The 19,948-nt window shown below is 46.7% G+C and overlaps 1 protein-coding gene across 1 annotated transcript; it reads right to left on the bottom strand.

Annotated features, from left to right (window-relative positions):
• Positions 1-3,194: 3,194 nt before the first annotated feature.
• Positions 3,195-19,430, bottom strand: LOC117192217 (kin of IRRE-like protein 1). The gene is made up of 2 exons (XM_033396884.1): positions 18,412-19,430; positions 3,195-3,625 (listed from the first exon to the last, which is right to left on the bottom strand). Exons 1-2 carry the CDS (start codon positions 18,413-18,415, stop codon positions 3,210-3,212), a joined length of 420 nt encoding a protein of 139 aa, XP_033252775.1. The 5' UTR covers positions 18,416-19,430; the 3' UTR covers positions 3,195-3,209.
• Positions 19,431-19,948: the final 518 nt, after the last annotated feature.

The raw sequence follows: 19,948 nt of genomic DNA, 5'->3' as shown, positions 1-19,948 counted from the left end.
AACAGCTCGGATACAGAAAGCACAGCAGGATGACGATTTCATCAAAGCCACAGTTGAGATCCTGAAGCAGCACCCATATCAAGACTACAAGCTTAAAGGAGGTCTTCTCTTTAAATCTGTAAATGGCATTGACAAGTTGTTCATTTCTCCACAGCGAAGACGATGCACTCAGTTCAGCAGCAATACTGGATTCCGCACCTTGAACGGAAAGTAAATAAGTTGATTACTAATTGTATCAGTTGTATAATTTTCAGCAAAAAGTTGGGCAAACAAGAAGGCTATCTTCATTGCATTGACAAGGGTGACACACCACTATACACGCTGCACGTTGATCATTTGGGACCAATGGATGCGACAGCCAAGCAATACAAGTACATTTTTGCTGTGGTAGATGCATTCTCCAAGTTTGTGTGGCTGTTCCCAACTAAGTCAACAGGTCACGAAGAAGTTGTGAAGAGGCTGAGAGATTGGTCATTTGTGTTTGGTTTTCCCAAGCGCATAGTCAGCGACAGAGGAGCAGCGTTTACATCCAACGCATTCAGCGAGTTTCTCAACGAGAACAAAGTCGAACATGTGTGTACAACGACAGGTGTGGCGAGAGGCAACGGTCAGATTGAGCGGGTGAACCGTTCAGTTTTGGGTATCATCGCAATGCTCTCAGCTCAACGAAGTGGTACAAGCATGTGCCACAGGTCCAGATGGCGATTAATTCGCATGTTCATTCTACGTTGAAGTCGTCGCCATTCGAGGTCATATTTGGGACAAAGATGCACAGACAAGCTGAAAGTCGACTATTGGAGGTGCTCAACGAGGAGTTGGTTACGCAGGTTAACAACGAGCGCCAAGAACTGCGTGACCAAGCGAAACAAAACATTGAGAAGGCGCAAGAGGTGTACAAGCGCTATTATGATAAAAAACGACGACCTGAGCACGGCTACAGACTAGGAGACATGGTCGCGATCAAGAGGACGCAGTTCGTCGCAGGACGCAATTTGGCCAGCGAGTATCTAGGCCCATATGAAGTCACCAAGGTAAAGCGGAACGGTCGCTACGACGTCAGAAAGGTTGCTCAAGTCGAGGGGCCAAATATCACAGCAACGAGCAGTGACAATATGAAGCTATGGCGTTTTGTCTCAGAGAACGATGATATATTATCATCTGGGACAGATGAAGATGAGCAGGAGGGCCGAATGTAAAGGACAGTGTATCAAGCAGTTAGCACTATCCCATCTAAATTAACATTTGAACTTAAGATACCATCGATAAGACCTAACCGATATAACCAGACTTAACCGATGTTTAAAAGACCTAACCGATAAGGGGTTATCGATACGGGAGTCGGTTGTTGGAAGTAGAAGCAGAAAGTTGAACAAAAAGTCGGAAGAACAGACTCATTAATTGCACATCTTAAATCATACACTTTGTACTCTTTTTCGAAAAACACTAATAATAAACGATACATTATTATTAATCTTACATACATTTCAAAAAGAATTTATTAATCTACAACACACAAAAGGTTTCAGGGTGGGACTAGGTAGGACTCACTTTGTACACCTTTTCAAAAATTAGTTTTTATTACAAGGTGGCACATGTTGAACGACTCACTTTAACCTACAATTACGAAGACATCACAACTACTAGATACAGTTCACAATTCAAAACACGTAATACAAACCCGACTGATTAAGATTCATCAAAAAAATTTAATCAGTTCCTTGCGTTTTTTAACTTTTGAGAGATTTAAAATTGTTCTTAATCCGGCACTTTTTCCCTTCACGTGCTTTTCGATAACAATAGCTGGGTTGAACAGCTGATTTTGCAGAAGTGGCGCCATCTATCGAAATTTCTGGTACGCAGCTTTCGAATGCAGCGCGATCAAAACCAGGTTTCAGCTTTGACTTTGAAAAATTAAGTTTTGGCCAACAAAAGTGGTCATTCGGACCATAGTGCGCTGTTGGCGTAACCGGCAGCGCAGCTATGCGGTCTGAGTTATAAGAATAAATTCAATAAAGATATTCTAAAAACCGAAGTCAAACAGGCACAGACGTGCCCGTGTTATAATTGATCAAGTTACATATTACAGTACTCTCTCACTCGCTCACCCCACCGCACCTCAGTTCTGTTCCGTACAGTTCATTCGTTAGCTCCTTGGAGCAATAAACTGCGCTAAATTCCATTCCTCTCGTCTCCTCTCCTCTAGTGACGTTGTTGCTGTTGCTTTCGCAAATTGCTGACAATAAATGCTGCTGGCATCGCAGCCAGCAACAGCGCCGAGTGCTGGAGCGGGAAAGGTGGAAAAGGGAACAGAGCATCGCATTTAAATTTCACAAGCGACAATTCACTCTAGGTGCAATGAGCAGGAAAGAGCACGACGCGCGCGTGTGCGTGCGTGTTGTTGTTGTGTGACTACAGGAAAGCTTCATGCCGACTCAGCCGAAGCCGAAGTGAGGGACTCTAACCGCTCTAAAACCAACCACACCTATCCCGGATCCCGGCGGTACTGTCGCGAGATATTACTTCGCCGGGGGGAGATGCCCGTAGGGCTCTTCTCTTAATAATCTCCTTTATCCTTTATCTCCTTGCATTGCGTGCTCTTTCTTCGCGACGCAGTTTGGTAGCCATAGTTACGGCCACGAATCTAATCGAGGCCCAGTTTCCTTCCGACTCCAGCAGGCATTCTGCCAGGTTTGACACCGCTGGCATTCTTCCAAGCTTGTTGCTTAGATCCTCTCGTTCTTGCCGAAATCTTGGACATTCGAAGAAGCAGTGCTCTGCGTCTGTGTGCGTGCGTGTGTGTGTGTGTGTGTGTGTGTGTGTGTGCTGGTGTGGCGCCCCCTGGTGACAAATTCATTTGTATTTATTACTTAAATTAATTGCAGATCCAGAAAACAGTCGAATGGAACGGGACAGATAGTGACAGAGAGAGAAAAAGAGAGAGATGTAAAGAGTGACCCAGAAAGAAAAGTTACGGACTCTGTTGCTGCGAGTTCTTATCTTTATTGAAATTAATTTTGGATGTTAAAATACCTGAAATCTACGAATCAGGTGAGATCAGGCAACCCTCTAACAATGAAAACATGAGTGGAAGAATAGATGTCGTATCGAAAAGGAATTTACTTTCCAGGATAAGCCTGGTCTGAAAAATCTTGGATCTTTCATAGGACAATCAGATTATTCGCGTACTCGAGTGATTTGGAGGCCTTCCCTCACGGCCTCGATGTTTGGAAAGTTTTTTCCCAGTGTAGAAGGCAATAAGCGTACTTACATATGACAGTCAGCTTGGCATTGGCTCTGATGGCGGAGCTGAGGCGCGCAGGTCCCACCTGGCACTGGTACTCCGCGTCGTCGTTGATGGAGGCATTCGAGATGCGGAGATTGTAGACGCCCTGCTTCCGGTCGCCGAGCACAGAGTAGCGCGGAAAGCCCGGGATCACGGCGGAGAAGCCCAGGGCAAAGCAGTCCTTTGTCCATTGCACGGCTCCGGCCACATTGGTCACCTCGCAACGCATCATGGCCTCGGCGCCCTCCAGTACTTGCAGATCGTGGGGCGTGGTGCGGAACTTTTGCTGCTGGGCATGGCAGGGGGCGGGGCCGGGTCCGGTCAGGGACAGGGCGATGACAGCTGAAACGCACACAGAGAGCAAGAGAGAGAGAGAGAGATTCATTAGAGATGCAGTTAATTAATTGTCCTTGGGGTCATTTGTTGTATTTGGTCCGTGGTCTGCTATTCAGGACTCCGGTCCGGACTGGGTTCCGTTCTGTGCTCTATTAAAAACGTGACTTTCTATCACGACGACTCCGTCGCCTGATGAATTATGAAATATATGTTTACTCAAAGAACGAGACCAGACCAGGCCAGGCCAGGCCAGGCAATGGAGTCCTGACCGCAATAAAACGGGATATTCTTCTGTCCTCCCTCAGACAAGACCACGAAGGCCCATCCCCCTACACCACATACCCTATTCAGCGCATACACTCTCCCAAAAGTCCCGAGGCCCCAGCCCTAGCCCCAGCCCCAGCCTCTGCCGAACTTTGACCATTTTCCCGCAATGGTGAAGTTTTTCCTCTATCGCCCCATGGAGAGTGGGGTTCCGGGGTCCGTTTTTATACCCGATACTCAAAATGAGTATTGGGGTATATTAATTTTGTGGTAGAAGTGGATGTGTGTAACGTCCAGAATGAATCGTTTCCGACCCCATAAAGTATATATATTCTTGATCAGCATCAATAGCCGAGTCGATTGAGCCCTGTCTGTCTGTCCGTCTGTCCGTCCGTCCGTCCGTCCGTCCGTCCGTCCGTCCGTCCGTCCGTCCGTCCGTCCCCTTCAGCGCCTAGTGCTCAAAGACTATAAGAGCTAGAGCAACGATGTTTTGGATCCAGACTTCTGTGATATGTCACTGCTACAAAAATATTTCAAAACTTCGCCCCGCCCACTTCCGCCCCCACACCTCCTTCACGCCTCGCTCTGCCTCTCTCTAACACACAGGTTTCATGGTCGGTTTTGTCAATTGCAAAATATGAGTTCAAGGATCTCAGAACCTATAAGAGCCAGAGCAACCAAATTTGGTATCCACACTCCTGTGATATCGGACCTTGACCGTTTCGTGTCCAAATTTCGCCACACCCCTTCCGCCCCCGCAAAGGACGAAAATCTGGGGCATCCACAAATCTCAGAGACTATTAAGGCTAGAGTAACCAAATTTGGTATTCGCACTTCTGTTAGATCTCACTATAAAACGTATATCTCAGAATTTCGCCCCACCCCCTTCCGCCCCCACAAAAGACGAAAATCTGTTGCATTCACAATATTGCACATTCGAGAAAACTAAAAACGCAGAATCATAGATAATGACCATATCTATCAGATTACTGAATCTGGATCAGATCGGATCATTTTTGTAGCCAAAAGCAAGAAATCAATTTTCAGTGGCTACGCAGCGCCCGACGTCACGCTCAGACTGATTTTCTGTCTCTCTCGCACGCACTCTTTGTCGTGTGGTTCAATATTAGCGGCGTCTGCCGCAGGAGGGCCATACTGACTTAGTATCGGGTATAACTGTAGAGTTGCGGTGTCCGCAGCAACTCACAACGTTCCACCTCGTTTTTAATGAAAAACAAACACAACGAGGGGGAACGTTGTGAGTTGCTGCGGACACCGCAACTCTACAGTTATACCCGATACTAAGTCAGTATGGCTCTCCTCCGGCAGACGCCGCTAATATTAAACGACACGACAAGGAGTGCGTGCGAGAGAGACAGAAAATCAGTCTGAGCGTGACGTCGGGTGCTGCGTAGCCAGTGCAAATTGATTTGTTCTTTTTGGCTATAAAAATGATCTGATCTGATCCAGATTCAGCAATCTGATATATATGATCATTATCTATGATTCTGCGTTTTTAGTTTTCTCGTATCCTCAATATTGTGGATGCAACAGATTTTCGTTCTTTGTGGGGGCGAAAGGGGGTGGGGCGAAATTTTGAGATACACGTTTTAAAGTTAGATCTAACAGGAGTGCGTATACCAAATTTGGTTACTCTAGCCTTAATAGTCTCTGAGATTTGTGAATATCCCCAGATTTTCATCCTTTGCGTGGGCGGAAGAGGGTGTGGCGAAATTTTGAAACAAACTCGTCTCGGTCCGATATATTAGGAGTGTGGATACCAAATTTGGTTGCTCTAGCTTTTGTAGTCTCTGAGATCTAGGCGCTAATGTTTTACTCTAAGCAAAGCCGGCTATGCTACGTGTGTGTTAGAGAGAGACAGGGCGAGAAAAAATTAAATTGTTTTCTTGATTCTGGCTATAATAATTATACGATCTGGTTCAGATTTTGCACTCTAGAAGATATAGTCATCTTCTACGATTCTTAGTTTTCACGTATCGTCGAAATTGTGGATGCCACAGATTTTCGCCCTTTGTGGGGGCGGAAGTGGGCGGGGCAAAGTTTTGAAATATTCTTGTAGCAGTGACATATCACAGAAGTCTGGATCCAAAACATCGTTGCTCTCGCTCTTATAGTCTTTGAGCACTAGGCGCTGAAGGGGACGGACAGACGGACAGACGGACGGACGGACGGACGGACAGACAGACATGGCTCAATCGACTCGGCTATTGATGCTGATCAAGAATATATATACTTTATGGGGTCGGAAACGATTCCTTTTGGACGTTATACACATCCACTTTTACCACAAATCTAATATACCCCAATACTCATTTTGAGTATCGGGTATAAAAACCGTTTGCCGTTCCACAAAAGCCAATTGTGGGTGTGGTCCGTGTCCGCGTCCGTGTCCGTTGTCTGTTTGCCAAGACACATTGCAGTCTGCAGTTTTGGAGTTCATTTCTTCTGGCCGCCGCCGAAACTATTAAATTGTGCGCGGGGCAGGGCAGTCGTTGCGCCGTGGTTGCAGCATGAGGGTGGGGAGGGGCAGGGGTAGGTGCAGGATTGCGGTTCTAGTCGCGCATCTAGAGTCAACAAAAGCATTTAAAGCCGGGCCTGACGCTGCAGTGGCAGTTGTTTTTAGTGTCCTGACAAAAAGTCCCCTAAAACGACGTTGCCCACTACCCACCCCCTGTCAGCACCCACTTTTCCTGGCCATATTCCTACAGGGGACTGGCTGTGGGGGAACCCGTAAGCCATTCTTTGGAGCGAGCATTTCATTCGCGTTTTCATAAATTTTCCAGCAGAGACCATAGTTTTCTGTCTTGCTCTCTCCCGCTCGCTGTGTCTCTGGCCATCTCTTTCTCTGTTTATTTATAAGCTACAAAATGCAGTATTATTGAATCTCTAGTTCTTCCTCCCCCTTCTATGCCTTCCTACCATCTGGCAGGCCCCTCGGAGGAGAAAAAAAAATAAACTCTGGCAATGATTAATAGGTCCACAATTTGCATACGCATCATGTCTGAATGGTGGGTTTGTGTTGGAGAGGGAGGGAACCCACAGAGACAGAGAGACAGAGAGAGAGAGAGGGAGTGTGTGCGTGCGTGGGAGAGACAGTGATGAGCTACCACTGGAGAACGGAGGGCAGAGAGCGGAGAGCTGACATAAATGAATTTTTTAAATAAGGAAAATATCTTACAGGACGTCAGGCCTTCCCCCACCCACCCGTAGTCTGGCGTTACCCCAACTCCCCTCGTTCGTTGCCAAACTCTTTACGATTTCATTATTTTCCCTTTTTTCACTCCCTCCCCGCCCAACATAATTTGTTTGGCAAAAGAATGTGGCAAGAACAAGTTCGGGGAATCAACAACAGCTTTCGCCCCCATCCCACGCTCAAGACCCCCGCACGAGTCTGTGCCCCAGGATAGATGTTGTCGAACCAGCCAGCAGCATTACGGGCAATTTATATAAATTTTCTACGAATGGGTGTTGCAGAGGAGGGCGGTGGGCGGGAGGTATGTCAAACACAGACAGAGAGCAAACTGAAGGACCCGGGAACCCTTCCCAAGAGCAGCAACAGCGGCAGACAAGGATCAACATAACCTTTGGCCTGTCGCAAATTTTTCCCTAATTCACAGACACACACACATGAGAGGGGGTAGCGAGAGTTCATAGTACATTTTTACCTCGTTCTTGGCAGAAAACTTCCCAACCCCTCCGCCCCCTGCCCCCTGCCTACGCGACAACCACCGCACCAAACATTGTTCCATGGCGCCCTTGGGTCCGTGAGTGCGAATTTGCTACGCTCCTTATTTTGGCTTTCTTCTGCGTCGTCATTGTCTCTCATATTTTTCAAGCGAAATATTTTAATAAAGCAAATTCCTATTTTACGGCCTTGTTCCCCTCTAAAAGAAGAGCTGCCATTCCCCACCATAAAGTTGACATTAAAGCGAGACGGTTCCCAACTCCTGATTTATCCATGTCATACGCAGTGTTGTCCCCCGGAAATAGTCGAAATGGAAATTCGCACGCAACAAGCCAGAAGGAAGAGTAGGAGGAGGAGCAGGAGTGGCCTCCAGAAGAACGCTTCAGACAGCCGAATGTGCGAAAAGGATTTAAATGCTTTAGGCGCCACCTTTTGACCTGCCTGCTTGACACCTCCTGTTTCTGTTGCTGCTGCTGCTGCCTCCTTCTCCCGGGTAACGTCAAGTGCCATTGTCGAATTTCTCTGACTCTCGAGCGTGTGTTTGTGTGTGTGTGTGTGGGGGGGGGGGGGGCGGGAGGTGCTTGGGCAGGAAGTGCGTGGTTTTTAGTGTCGCGTTCTCTTGATTGTTTCCCAGGCTGGGGCTAAAACAACAGCTCATGCGAACGAAAGGAGGCCCGAGCGCAGCTATAGAGAATGGGGCCACACACGCTTGGACGAAGACAAATTCAGGCCAGAGCCCCCATTCCCCTCCCGTTCCCCCAAAAAAAGTGTTTGCTGGCTTGGGTCTTGTTTTACGAGCAAAGGACTATCAGTGTTATTGTTATGACTGAAATTTGATGGCCCCAACCACTCTCTGGGCCCCAGCCCCAGCCCCAGCCCCAGCCCCAGCCCCAGCCCGAGTCAAGAGTGATGTGTGAACGGACCCAGCCCTCCACATATATCCTGGTCCCTTGATAAGATTCGTTCCAGGCAGTTATCTGGGCATGGCCTGTGCTGATTAAGCCGCCCGGGATCGGATTAACCAGAGTGACACCTGAGTGGCCTTGCACCGTATCCGGTTGCCACACGCACACAGACACACGAGGGGATGTTTAGCCGCCTCTCTGCCACACATTTTCACACATTTTAGCACTTGAGTTTTATATCTTGGACGTTGACATGCAATGACTGCATCTTTCAAGAGGCGATGCAGTTACTGCACCGTCAAGTGGCCCGTGTGACACCAGCAGAAGGCTGTTACGCGCGGATCCCAGGCAAAACGCAGCCCTCCTCCCGCCCAACCGACCGAGGGGCGCTGCCGAATGACGAGCGGTGCGTAGCCGAACCAAACGCAAAAATGCAAGAAAGATAGATATTAGACTAACATTCGAGGAAAATTAGCACTAAACTTACTAAGAAACTAAGCATGCAATCAAAATACAAATACCACTACAGTTACTAATTAATAGAAAGGTGTGTAAGGATTAATAATTTAATAAGAGGAAGAGAATTATTGTTGGATATAATATGGTAGAGGGAATTATAATCCGAGCATAAGACCCTAAACGGTTCATGCAAGGAATAATTCGATCTACAAAGTGGAAGGAACAACGGTATAAAATTTCTAGTCAGTCTAATAGGAATCGTGAAGTTATGCGGCTCAACAGATCAGGGCTGTCTATGTCACCCCTGATCAAGTTGTGCATAAATATCACACCAAGCATTTTTCTACGGTTAACTAAGGATGGGAGGTTTACTAATAATAGTCTACTAGAGTAAGATGGGAGTCTTACACCCGCATCCCAGTTAAGGCCCCGCAGAGCAAAGAGTAAAAAGTTTTTCTGTACTGATTCTATACGGTCCTGGTGTACTTTGTACTGAGGGCACCATACACAGGAGCCGTATTCTAAGATCGGACGAACAAGCGAGGTATAGAGAGTCTTTGTTATATAGGGGTCGTCAAATTCCTTTGACCACCTCTTTATAAACCCAAGCACGCCCATGGCCTTATTTACCATGGTAGAAATGTGTTCGGAAAACTTTAACTTGGGGTCTAACATAACACCCAGATCATCCACCAGGGTAATTCTCTCAAGAGAACCCCCAAATAGGGTGTAGGGAGCCAACAAAAGGCTAGAACGATGAAATGTCATAACTTTGCATTTCGAGGCATTAAGGTGTAACAAGTTTGCACAACACCATGACTGAAAGCTATTGAGATCGGATTGCAAGCGAGAATAAAATGAAATGTCCTTGTACTGGACACAGAGTTTAACATCATCCGCATACATAAGTACTCGAGAGTATGTTAATACTGAAGGCAAGTCATTAATAAAGAGTGTGAAGAGTAAGGGGCCTAGATGGCTGCCCTGTGGTACTCCCGAAGAAACCTTTACTGGTAAAGAGAGGGAGTTTTTGAAGAGGACTCTTTGAGACCTAGAACAAAGATAGCTAGAAATCCATCTCAGGAGGTTGGGCGGAAACCCTAAAAGGTCAAGTTTATGTGCTAAAAGGGAATGGTTTACAGAGTCGAATGCTTTACTAAAGTCGGTGTAAATAACATCCGTCTGTAAGTTACCTTGAAAGCCTTTAATAATGAAAGAGGTAAACTCTAACAAGTTCGTGGTGGTTGATCGCCGCCTTATAAATCCACGCTGAGTTGGAGATATAAGTGACTTGCAGAGATGTTGCAAGTGCGGAGTTAAAACCTTCTCAAACAATTTGGGAATAGCGGATAACTTTGCTATACCTCTATAATTTTTTGCATCAGACTTGCTACCTTTTTTATGGAGAGGAATTATAAACGATTCCTTCCAGATTGGGGGAAGCAAGAGGAATCAATGGACAGGGTGAATAGTTTAAGCAATGGTCCACACAGAGCCTCGGCGCAGTTCCTGAGTACACAACCTGGAACCCCGTCTGGACCCGGTGAAAACACCGGCTTAACTAGTCGAAGATCATGAAGTAGGGAATATTCATTTAACAAGGGACTGAAAATGCCGTTCGACCTCGGTAATCCGTATGGGTACGGTTGACCAGAGTAGCGTTCCTCAGAATAGGTGGTTTGGAAAAACTGGGCAAAAAGATCGGCAATTGCCTGATCATTATTTTCCGACGTATTACAAAATGATAGCGAGGATGGGTGTGCGGACGTTCTACGCTTACTGTTTACGAAGCAGTAAAACTGTTTAGGGTCCTGAGAAAAACGTATCCTGCAACGAGATAGGTAGTTCTTATAGCATTGAGCATTAAGAACTGAAAAGTTTGACCGAGCTATTACATAACGAGAGTGAGAAGTAGGAGAGCCCACTTCTTGAAATTTTTTATAAAGTCTTGATTTTAAGTTTTTTAGACTGGATAACTCTTTGGTATACCAAGGGGGTTTTCCAGATCTTATCGGACAAGAAAGCGGAACACAAGAATCAAAAAATGTGCCAAGAGCATTGTAAAAAATGTTTGTGCCTTTTGTTACATCAGTGCACAAGTACAAAGCGGACCAATCAAAATCCCTAATTAGGTTATTAAGCTTCGCAAACTCGGCTTTACGAAAGCAGCGGACACGTTCAGGTAGTCTACTCGACCGATCCAATACAGTTGGTCCTATATCTAGCGACACCTCGAAAGTAGGGTGGTAGGCGTCTTCAGGTATAGTGAGCGGAAGGGCTCGGGTTAACAACACTATGGTCGGATCCGATACAAAGCATAGATCAAGCAATCGACCCAAGGAATTTTTCACATGATTGACTTGAGACAGGGACAGGGCAAGCAAGCCGTCAACAAAGTCATGTCGTGACATGGGCACTAGGATACTAGACTCGTTTACCGAAGACCAAACAGTTCCTGGAAAGTTGAAGTCACCAAGAACTATCATACGATCTTTATCAGATAGCGAGGATGAAACAGCGGTTAAAGCGGACAAGTGCTGCTCATAAATTGAAATATCCGAAGAAGGTGGGATATACGAGCAAGTAATGAATATAGCGAAAGCGGGAAGAATCAGTTTTACACACAGGAATTCCAGTTCCTGTTAAACTTGGACTGTGAAGTGTTCTGACGTGAAGTAAGAGTCTGCAATTAGAACCCCTCTTGCACGTCGAGACGAACGTTCCTTTCTAAAAGTTGTGTACCGACCTGCCAAAACCTCGGAACTAAGAATGTCCGGCTTTAACCAGGTTTCAGTAAACACAATAACGTGGGAAGCAAATGCAACGCTATCCCGGAAAAGAATGCTGAGCTTACTACGCAAGCCTCTTACATTCTGATAGGTTACTAAAAGAGAAGTTAGTTTTGTGGAAAGGTGGAAGCAAGACGGGAAGTTGAGGAAGAGGAAGTTGAGGTTGAGGGTGGCACACTGGAAAGATTTGGAAGGGATATGGGGGGCCTATTCTTCTTCTTAGCCTTAAACTCCTTCACCACCAAATGCTGCGGCCAAAATTTGGTGGATCAAATGGTGTCAAATTGAGTTGGGGAGATGCTTATCTTAAACAAGGCTATCTCCCTGGCATAAGAGAAGTTAAATTTCTCCACCTTTAAACCCACGGCTTTTATTTTGCTTTGAATAAAAGCAATTACATCATTAGATGTGAGGTCAGGGGCCAGCCGTGAAACAAAAACTTGTCGTTTTGGTGGGACTCCCACCAGTGGTTTAGTCACCACAGGTCTAGTACCTGTGGTGGCAATATCCGGAGGTCCGGAACGTCTATTTACTGGTGGGATCGGGATAGACGGGACAACTAGTAAACTTGCGGACACCACGGACATGGACGCTGCAGACGTACTTGGCAGCACATTCTCCGAGGCGATGAATTCGGCTACCGAATCTGCATCGCCAGCAGCTGTCGTTGCCTTTGGAGTGGCAAACGAGATCAACTGCTGCACACTTGGAGTGGTCGGAGTCAGTTTTTCGGCGGCGCACGGCTGAGTGACGGTTGGCACTTGCAGGTCCCGCGGAGTGACCTTTTTGCGCCTCGGAGACTCATTCAGCAGTTTTAAACCGCTAAACTGAGCCTCCATGGCTAGGAGCCGATCGTATTGGTTTTTGAAACCAACGGTCAGCTCCTTAAAGCCACTCCGCGTCTGCCTCATGAAAGATACCATGTCCTTCTCCACCGCACGGCATGCCTCGCAACTGTAATGCAAGCCATTACGTTTGGCTATAGCATCACTCACGAGGCCAGAAAATCCAGCGCATTTTGCGTGCACTACGCTGTCGCAGAGCCAGCAGGGGACATTCGGCTGATCGTGGGTGATCTGCTTCTTGCAGGTTTTTTTGGCACAGACCACAGCGTATTCCATTTTATTATTATTTATTTACAATTACTTGCAAAATAAACTGGTATCAGTCCAATGACACAATTACAATTTACAATTATTTGCAAAACAAATTGGTATCAGTCCAATGTGCCAGATAACGCTCAAAGCGGAATTGGTAAAAAAAAATAGAGCAGAGTGGAGAGCGGTTATAGCGAGAGCTACTAAACAGAGAGAGCTATTGCTCAGAAAGTTTAAAGAGCGAGAGAGAAAGAACAGTTATTGAAGTTGAGGTGATAGCGAGAGAGTGATAAAACAACAAAAGCTGCCAGACGAGAGCGGACTGCAATGCAATGTAATGCGTACTCACTCACTGCAACAACACAAACACAAGCACAAGCCGACGCCGAAAAATAAAAAGTTAAATAATGTTTTAACACAAATCAAAAGGCATGCACTCGCGTAATAGAATAGGTTTCCAGATTGTTGTCTGGTTAGGAAGTATAATTAGAATTTAGTTAGGAAAACACCGGCTGTTTATTCAAAACAAAAGGAAAAAATGCGGAGCGCAAAACAAAAACACGTCTGATCACTACGAAAGAGGACAATGTGCTTCTTGCGTTTTGTGTTTGGCTTTAAATGGTCTCACGTTTGCCGGATTTTGGTGGATATGACGATGACAACCCAAGCACCGTTTTGGAGCATGGCGAAAATTCCCGACGCGTATTAATTTGACGATTATGATTTTCCCAGAGAGAGGAGATGAGAGAACATATAGAGATAGACATAGCCATGGACTTTATTTTGATAGATATTCCCTCTCATTCCGGGTCTTTTTCTTGTGTGCGCTGTGGGCGTGGCCACACGTAGGCTGCCAAGAAGAAAGAATACAACAAAAAAATAATAGCGCTGCCTCAGCATATTGTCGCAGTACATCCGCTTGGCTCCTCCATCATCAATCGAACGTAGCAGTGTGGCTGCGGAGTCTTTTGGGGGCTGCCACCTTTTGGCTGGCGCTTCCTTTTTGGCTTTGGGGCTGCTTGCGGCACGCCCCCTTGTCAGCAACGTGCTTGGCATTTGCATGGGAAGTCGCACAAGGAGTCGTGCTCCAGCGCCGCATTTGTTCAAATACGATATAACAATAGACGGATCGACATTTCCGTTCTAATGGTGCATGCTGCATGCTGCATGACGCATTCTGCTCCATGCCAGCAAAAGCATTGGCAACGTGGAACGTGCCACTCCCTATCAGCATCATCATCGATCTCCCTGCCGCACGACAATTGCGGCAAGAGGCGAATCGAATCTTGAATCGAGTTTAAAGTCCATCCGATCAAAGGAGTTCTCCCATCAATCCCCTCTCGTCTGCTTAATTTTGAGTAGACTTTTTCTTGTTTTCAAGATCTTGAATCGTGATATATCCCCTCGTTCTTTGCGGGTACTGGGGTGGTCTCTGATTGACAAGAGTGACAAGAACTGTATCCTACTTTGGCTCCTCCTCGATTGAGGGTAGAGCTGCGGCATCGCATTACAGAGAGGGAGAAGGTGCGATTCGAAATGATTTTTCTGTGGACCTAATGGAAATCCAAGTTAGATTTTTTTCAGTTGTAATGCTGCTACTGTCCTGGCAAGCAACAAATTGCAATTACTGGCAACACTTTGCCGCACCGCAGGCAGCAGGCTTCAGTCTCTCTCTCCCCCTTTCCCTCTTTATCACCGTTAACAATGCGGCAGGACGAGAAGGAGCCGCCACCACCAAGAGCATTATTAACATCATCAACGATGGAGCGTTTATTAAAAGTGAGTAAAAGGAGCTACGCGCCACCTTCTGGTCGAGCGCAGTGGATCGTGCACCTGCAGCCTCTCGACCCTCAGAAACCCAAGGACACCAGCAGGAGCAGCTACGAAACAACAACCTATGTACAACAGTTGTAGTGTAGGACTACGAGTGGAGGCAGATAATTTGCAACTTGCTGCGTGGAGCGGCAACAGTCTTGTTAATAATGCTGCAGCCCAGTTTTGCGAGTGTTTATTACCTGCCACGTGTACAGCTGGAGAGGGGGGCTGTGGGGCTATTTTTCGTAATTAAAATATGATTCCGTGTTCTGTGGTGCCAAATCCGCGGTTGACAAACTTTCCGCCACAACAAAACAATCTTCCAGTGGTTATATCATGACCAAAATCCGTTGAGCTTTGCGCATACTTGGCATAAAGATGAAAATGATAATTGGGCTTTAGAGAAGACCAAAACGAATAGTATTCGAGGAACTTTTAATTGGATATTTTCGTAGAATCACGAAATCCACGAAAAATGTGGCCAAATCTGGAGAACTTTTGGCTACTCACAACATTCCATATCTTCTAACCATTCCATTCATTGGCAAGCCCTTGGCCCTCTTCCTATTGATTACTCTTCCATCTTCTAATTGGCGAATTGTAGGCACTACGGTGGGGAGCCCCTCAAAAATTGCTGTGAGAACTACTGCGAAGCTTGTTGAAGAGTTGAAGTGTGGTCGTGTGGCAGCGGCAAGTGGTTTTGTTGGTGGTCATCGCGTTGACTCGTTAGGTTTTTTAGACAGTGATGTTTGTACCTGTTGCAAGTCGGGAGCTCGGTGCCGGGGCCTTGTTCTGGCCTCTAATTGTGGCAGAGGGTTCTCACACAGCAGCCGCACGCAATGCCTGCTGCTGGCAGGTTAGGAATAGCGATAGCGATAGCGTTGGGGATATGGATAGGGGTAAAGGTGGTGCAGTTGCGTTGCAATTAGCTGTAACGTTCGGGTGAGATTTCCCTCTTTCTTGACTTGCGGTTTCTGATGGGAAGTTATCTGGCATTGTTTGCTTGTACCTCCGTTGACCCGACCTCCCACAAACACACAAAGATACACAGAGATTACGATATACGTTGGACGCATGTTGCAATGTAATTTACTTAATATGCAGACAGTCCCCCAACTGATTCGCTCTCCATTACAGTTCTTCTTCATCTTACCACTGTCCCAAGAGTTTCATTTCCATTCTCAAAGAATTACGCATAATCAAACCTCACGAATTCCCAGACTGTCCAACACTACTTTGCCCTACCCAACACTGCAAAGACCTGCTCAAGACTACATTTAATCATCCCTAACCACATTCCACTACTTTTGTCATTGTTCTACACCCATATACTCCCAACGCTGCATTACGGCCTCCAACACTGTTTAAAAGTGACCATCCCTCCAGTCCACTGCTCCAATCAATTCTAAGCACCATTTGAATTAAATGACAATTCCTCCGGCAGACGCCGCTAATATTAAACGACACGACAAAGAGTGCGTGCGAGAGAGACAGAAAATCAGTCTGAGCGTGACGTCGGGCGCTGCGTAGCCAGTGCAAATTGATTTGTTCCGTTTGGCTATAAAAATAATCTGATCTGGTCCAGATTCAGCAATCTGATAGATATGGTCGTTATCTATGATTCTGCGTTTTTAGTTTTCTCGAATGTGCAATATTGTGGATGCAACAGATTTTCGTTCTTTGTGTGGGCGGAAGGGGGTGGGGCGAAATTTTGAGATACACGTTTTAAAGTAAGATCTAACAGGAGTGCGGATAACAAATTTGGTTACTCTAGCCTTAATAGTCTCTGAGATTTGTGAATATCCCCAGATTTTCATGCTGTGCGGGGCGGAAGGGGGTGTGGCGAAATTTTGAAACAAACTCGTCTCGGTCCGATATATTAGGAGTGTGGATACCAAATTTGGTTGCTCTAGCTTTTATAGTCTCTGAGATCTAGGCGCTAATGTTTTACTCTAAGCAAAGCCGGCTATGCTACGTGTGTGTTAGAGAGAGACAGGGCGAGAAAAAATGAAATTGTTTTCTTGATGCTGGCTATAATAATAATACGATCCAATTCAGATTCCGCAGTCTTAAAGATATGGTCATTCTCTACAATTCTACGTTTTTGGTTTTCTCATATTTTTTTAAAATTGTGAATGCCACAGATTTTCGTCCTTTGTGGGGGCGGAAGTGGGCGGGGCGAAGTTTTGAAATATTTTTGTAGCAGTGACATATCACAGAAGTCTGGATCCAAAACAACGTTGCTCTAGCTCTTATAGTCTTTGAGCACTAGGCGCTGAAGGGGACGGACAGACGGACAGACGGACAGACAGACAGACAGACAGGGCCCAATCGACTCGGCTATTGATGCTGATCAAGAATATATATACTTTATGGGGTCGGAAACGATTCCTTCTGGACGTTACACACATCCACTTTTACCACAAATCTAATCTACCCCAATACTCATTTTGAGTATCGGGTATAAAAACACACACACTGATACAAACACTTTGACATACGAAACTTTTCTGCGTTTGGGGTGTCCTTGTGCTTGTTTTTTTTGGTCCTGTCCTGGTCCTATGCTGTCCTCCTGTCCTCAGACTCGGACTCTGTGTTCTCTGCCTCTGCCTCTGTCGCTGCCTGTCTGTTTGTTGACATATTATGATCCTTGATTATTTTGTGCTGACAAATACATGCTTTTCTTTTTTCCTTTTCGCACAAACACATCCACGCATACACACACACTCAGACACCTACATATACCCTGACCTATGTAGATATATAGATGGACTTCTGTTTCTGATTTTGATTCTGTTTTTTGATTTACTTGTTTTCCTTTTTTCTTTTTTTGTGGTTCCATTCCGCTGTGGGCTTTCCAGCAGGTGCTTTCCTCTTCAACTAATTGGTCTAGAACCCTCCTATGATGCCTCCAGCTCTCCCCTCCCTCGATGGGCCCTATCAGTGAAGCTTTTAATGATGGGCGTTCTCTCTGGCACACGCCCACAAATGTCGAGGCAAAAAACCACAAAAAACCGAACAGTGGGCGTTATCAAAATATTTTGTAAATTATTTTTGATTGTTGGTTTTTCGTTTGGATTTACTCTGGGCTTCGGTTTTGGTTTTGGTTTTGGTTTTGCTGTGAGGCAAAATAGCAGCAGACTGGGGATTGGGAATTGGGGGGCGGAAGCTCTCGATAAGACCACAAGTGCATTACATGCACACAAGAACCGATTCCCAGTCCCAGTCAATTCCCGTTCCGTATGCCAATACCAGTTCCAACCTGTCCGGCGATAATGCGTCTGATTGCAGTGGACAGTGCTGGCAGTGGCAGTGCTGGACTGCTGTACGTGTGTCCGGTTTGTGGTGCCGGGTTCTTGCTCCTCATAGTAATGTATAATTATTAATTAGTTCTCCAAGCCCTAAGGCTAGCTGTGGCTGTTCCTACTAGAGGCGTTTGGCTGCTGACCACCGAGGGAGGAGTTCCAGATGCCATCCACGTAACCACACCCATCAACTGGTGGACAGGGGTCTGGGGGGGGGGGGGGGGGGGGGGGGGGGGGGGGGGGGGAGGGAGCCGAATGATCTCTCATCAATGCATTCCCTTTTGGACATCTCGGACCGCGAACGTCTATTAGGCGCATGTTTGGGCTCGTCAATTCGAAATGGGCCGCATGCAACTGGCATGCAATATGCAATATGAAATGGTGCAACAGCTGTCGCCATGGTTACCCTCCTATGGTTGTCCTGCCACTCTCCTGACTGCTTGAAGACTTACCCATTCCCAGAATTTGAAGATTTTTAATCCAATGTTGATGGCATCGTCAACTTTTCGTTGCGTGTTGCTGCCATTTGGTTTGTTGCTGCTGCTGCTGCTGTTGCTTTTGTTTTTGCAGTTGAAGTTGCTGAAACTCCTGGTGTTGCAGTTGTTGCTGTTGCTGTTGCTGGTGTGCCTCTTCTTTTGTTAATACCGGATTCAAAGCCATGTTGCAGGTCATTTATTCTAACACTAGTGGTGGCTTCTGTTATTGTCTCTACAGATGTTGCTGCTGTTGTCGTCGTTGCACTTGGAACTAGAAGCTATAACTAGCAGCAGCAGTCACCGCTGTTGCCACTGCCACACATTTATTTTGGTTTCTCGGCGTGTTACACTCGCACCACTTTGCCTTTGCCACAACAATTTCCAATTTCAATTCTCAGCCGACAACGACACTCGCGCAAGAGTCTCTGGGCCTAACGCCGCATTATCCCGGCTGCCGCCCCGAAACGGTGGCGGCGGCGTCAGAGGCACAGGAGGACAGCAACGGGAGCCACCAGGACATGTGACATGACCGCCGACGACCACGACCACGACCACGACGACGACGATGGCGATAGAGGTACCGACAGCGGACGACGAGGGGCACCGAACCCGTAACCGAAATGGTGTGCGTGTGAGGGAGGGAGGCACGGGCATGAGCACTGGCGGGGACAGTTCTTTCAACTTTTTTTTGGGCGGGTTTTAGGGATAAGCGGGAATCTCTTTAAGATTCGCAATTGCCATCACTTTTGGCGCGACTCGATAATTTGGCGTTGTTGTCGCTGTCGCTGTAGCGGCTGCTGCTGTCGACTCCACTGTGCATACACTCTATCTGTGTGCGGGTGTGCGTGTGTGCCTGTGCGTATTCGGATATATGTATGCGGGGCTCCATGCGACGCGCAAATCGAAGAAACGGACCGATACGGATACTAGACGCTGGTCGAGGGCGAAGCGTCCACACGGAATCAGAGCTAAAACCGAACTAAAACCTCGATTCCGGCAACGCAGCAGCCAAACGACGACAACGGCACCAGACGACGGCAAAGACGAAGACAAAGAACGATGCGATGCCCACTGTTCGGTGGCATGCAGCATGAGGCAACATAGAGAGTATGAGAGCGACAGCGAGAGAGAGTGAGAGAGAGAGAGAGCCCATGTGGCTGTCTGTAAACAGTTGGAGCACATTGTTTATTGCTGCGACTACTACTGCCAGTCGTACTGCTACCACTTGCCACTTCACTGCTGCAGGTGCGTTGGGTGAAGTCCCCCAGTCGAACAAAAGCCGGTTTTGGATGGCTCCAAGACCTACTTATACGCGAACCAGCTCTCTCACTCGCTCAGGTATAAGTATAAGCTGACTAGTAGGAGTATACGTATGTAGATGGAGTGAGAGCGCATACAACGCGTGGTAGAAGTAAGAGCATAAGTACACTCATATGCGAGTATAATGTTGATCTGAGAGCATACAACGCGTGGTCGAAGTAAAAAGCGGACGTAGCGCATACAACGTGGGGTG

Source organism: Drosophila miranda, assembly GCF_003369915.1.
Source record: "Drosophila miranda strain MSH22 chromosome Y unlocalized genomic scaffold, D.miranda_PacBio2.1 Contig_Y2_pilon, whole genome shotgun sequence".
NCBI classification, from domain to species: domain Eukaryota; kingdom Metazoa; phylum Arthropoda; class Insecta; order Diptera; family Drosophilidae; genus Drosophila; species Drosophila miranda.
Note: the sequence above shows the minus strand (reverse complement) of the source record. Positions and strands in the feature narration are given on the sequence as shown.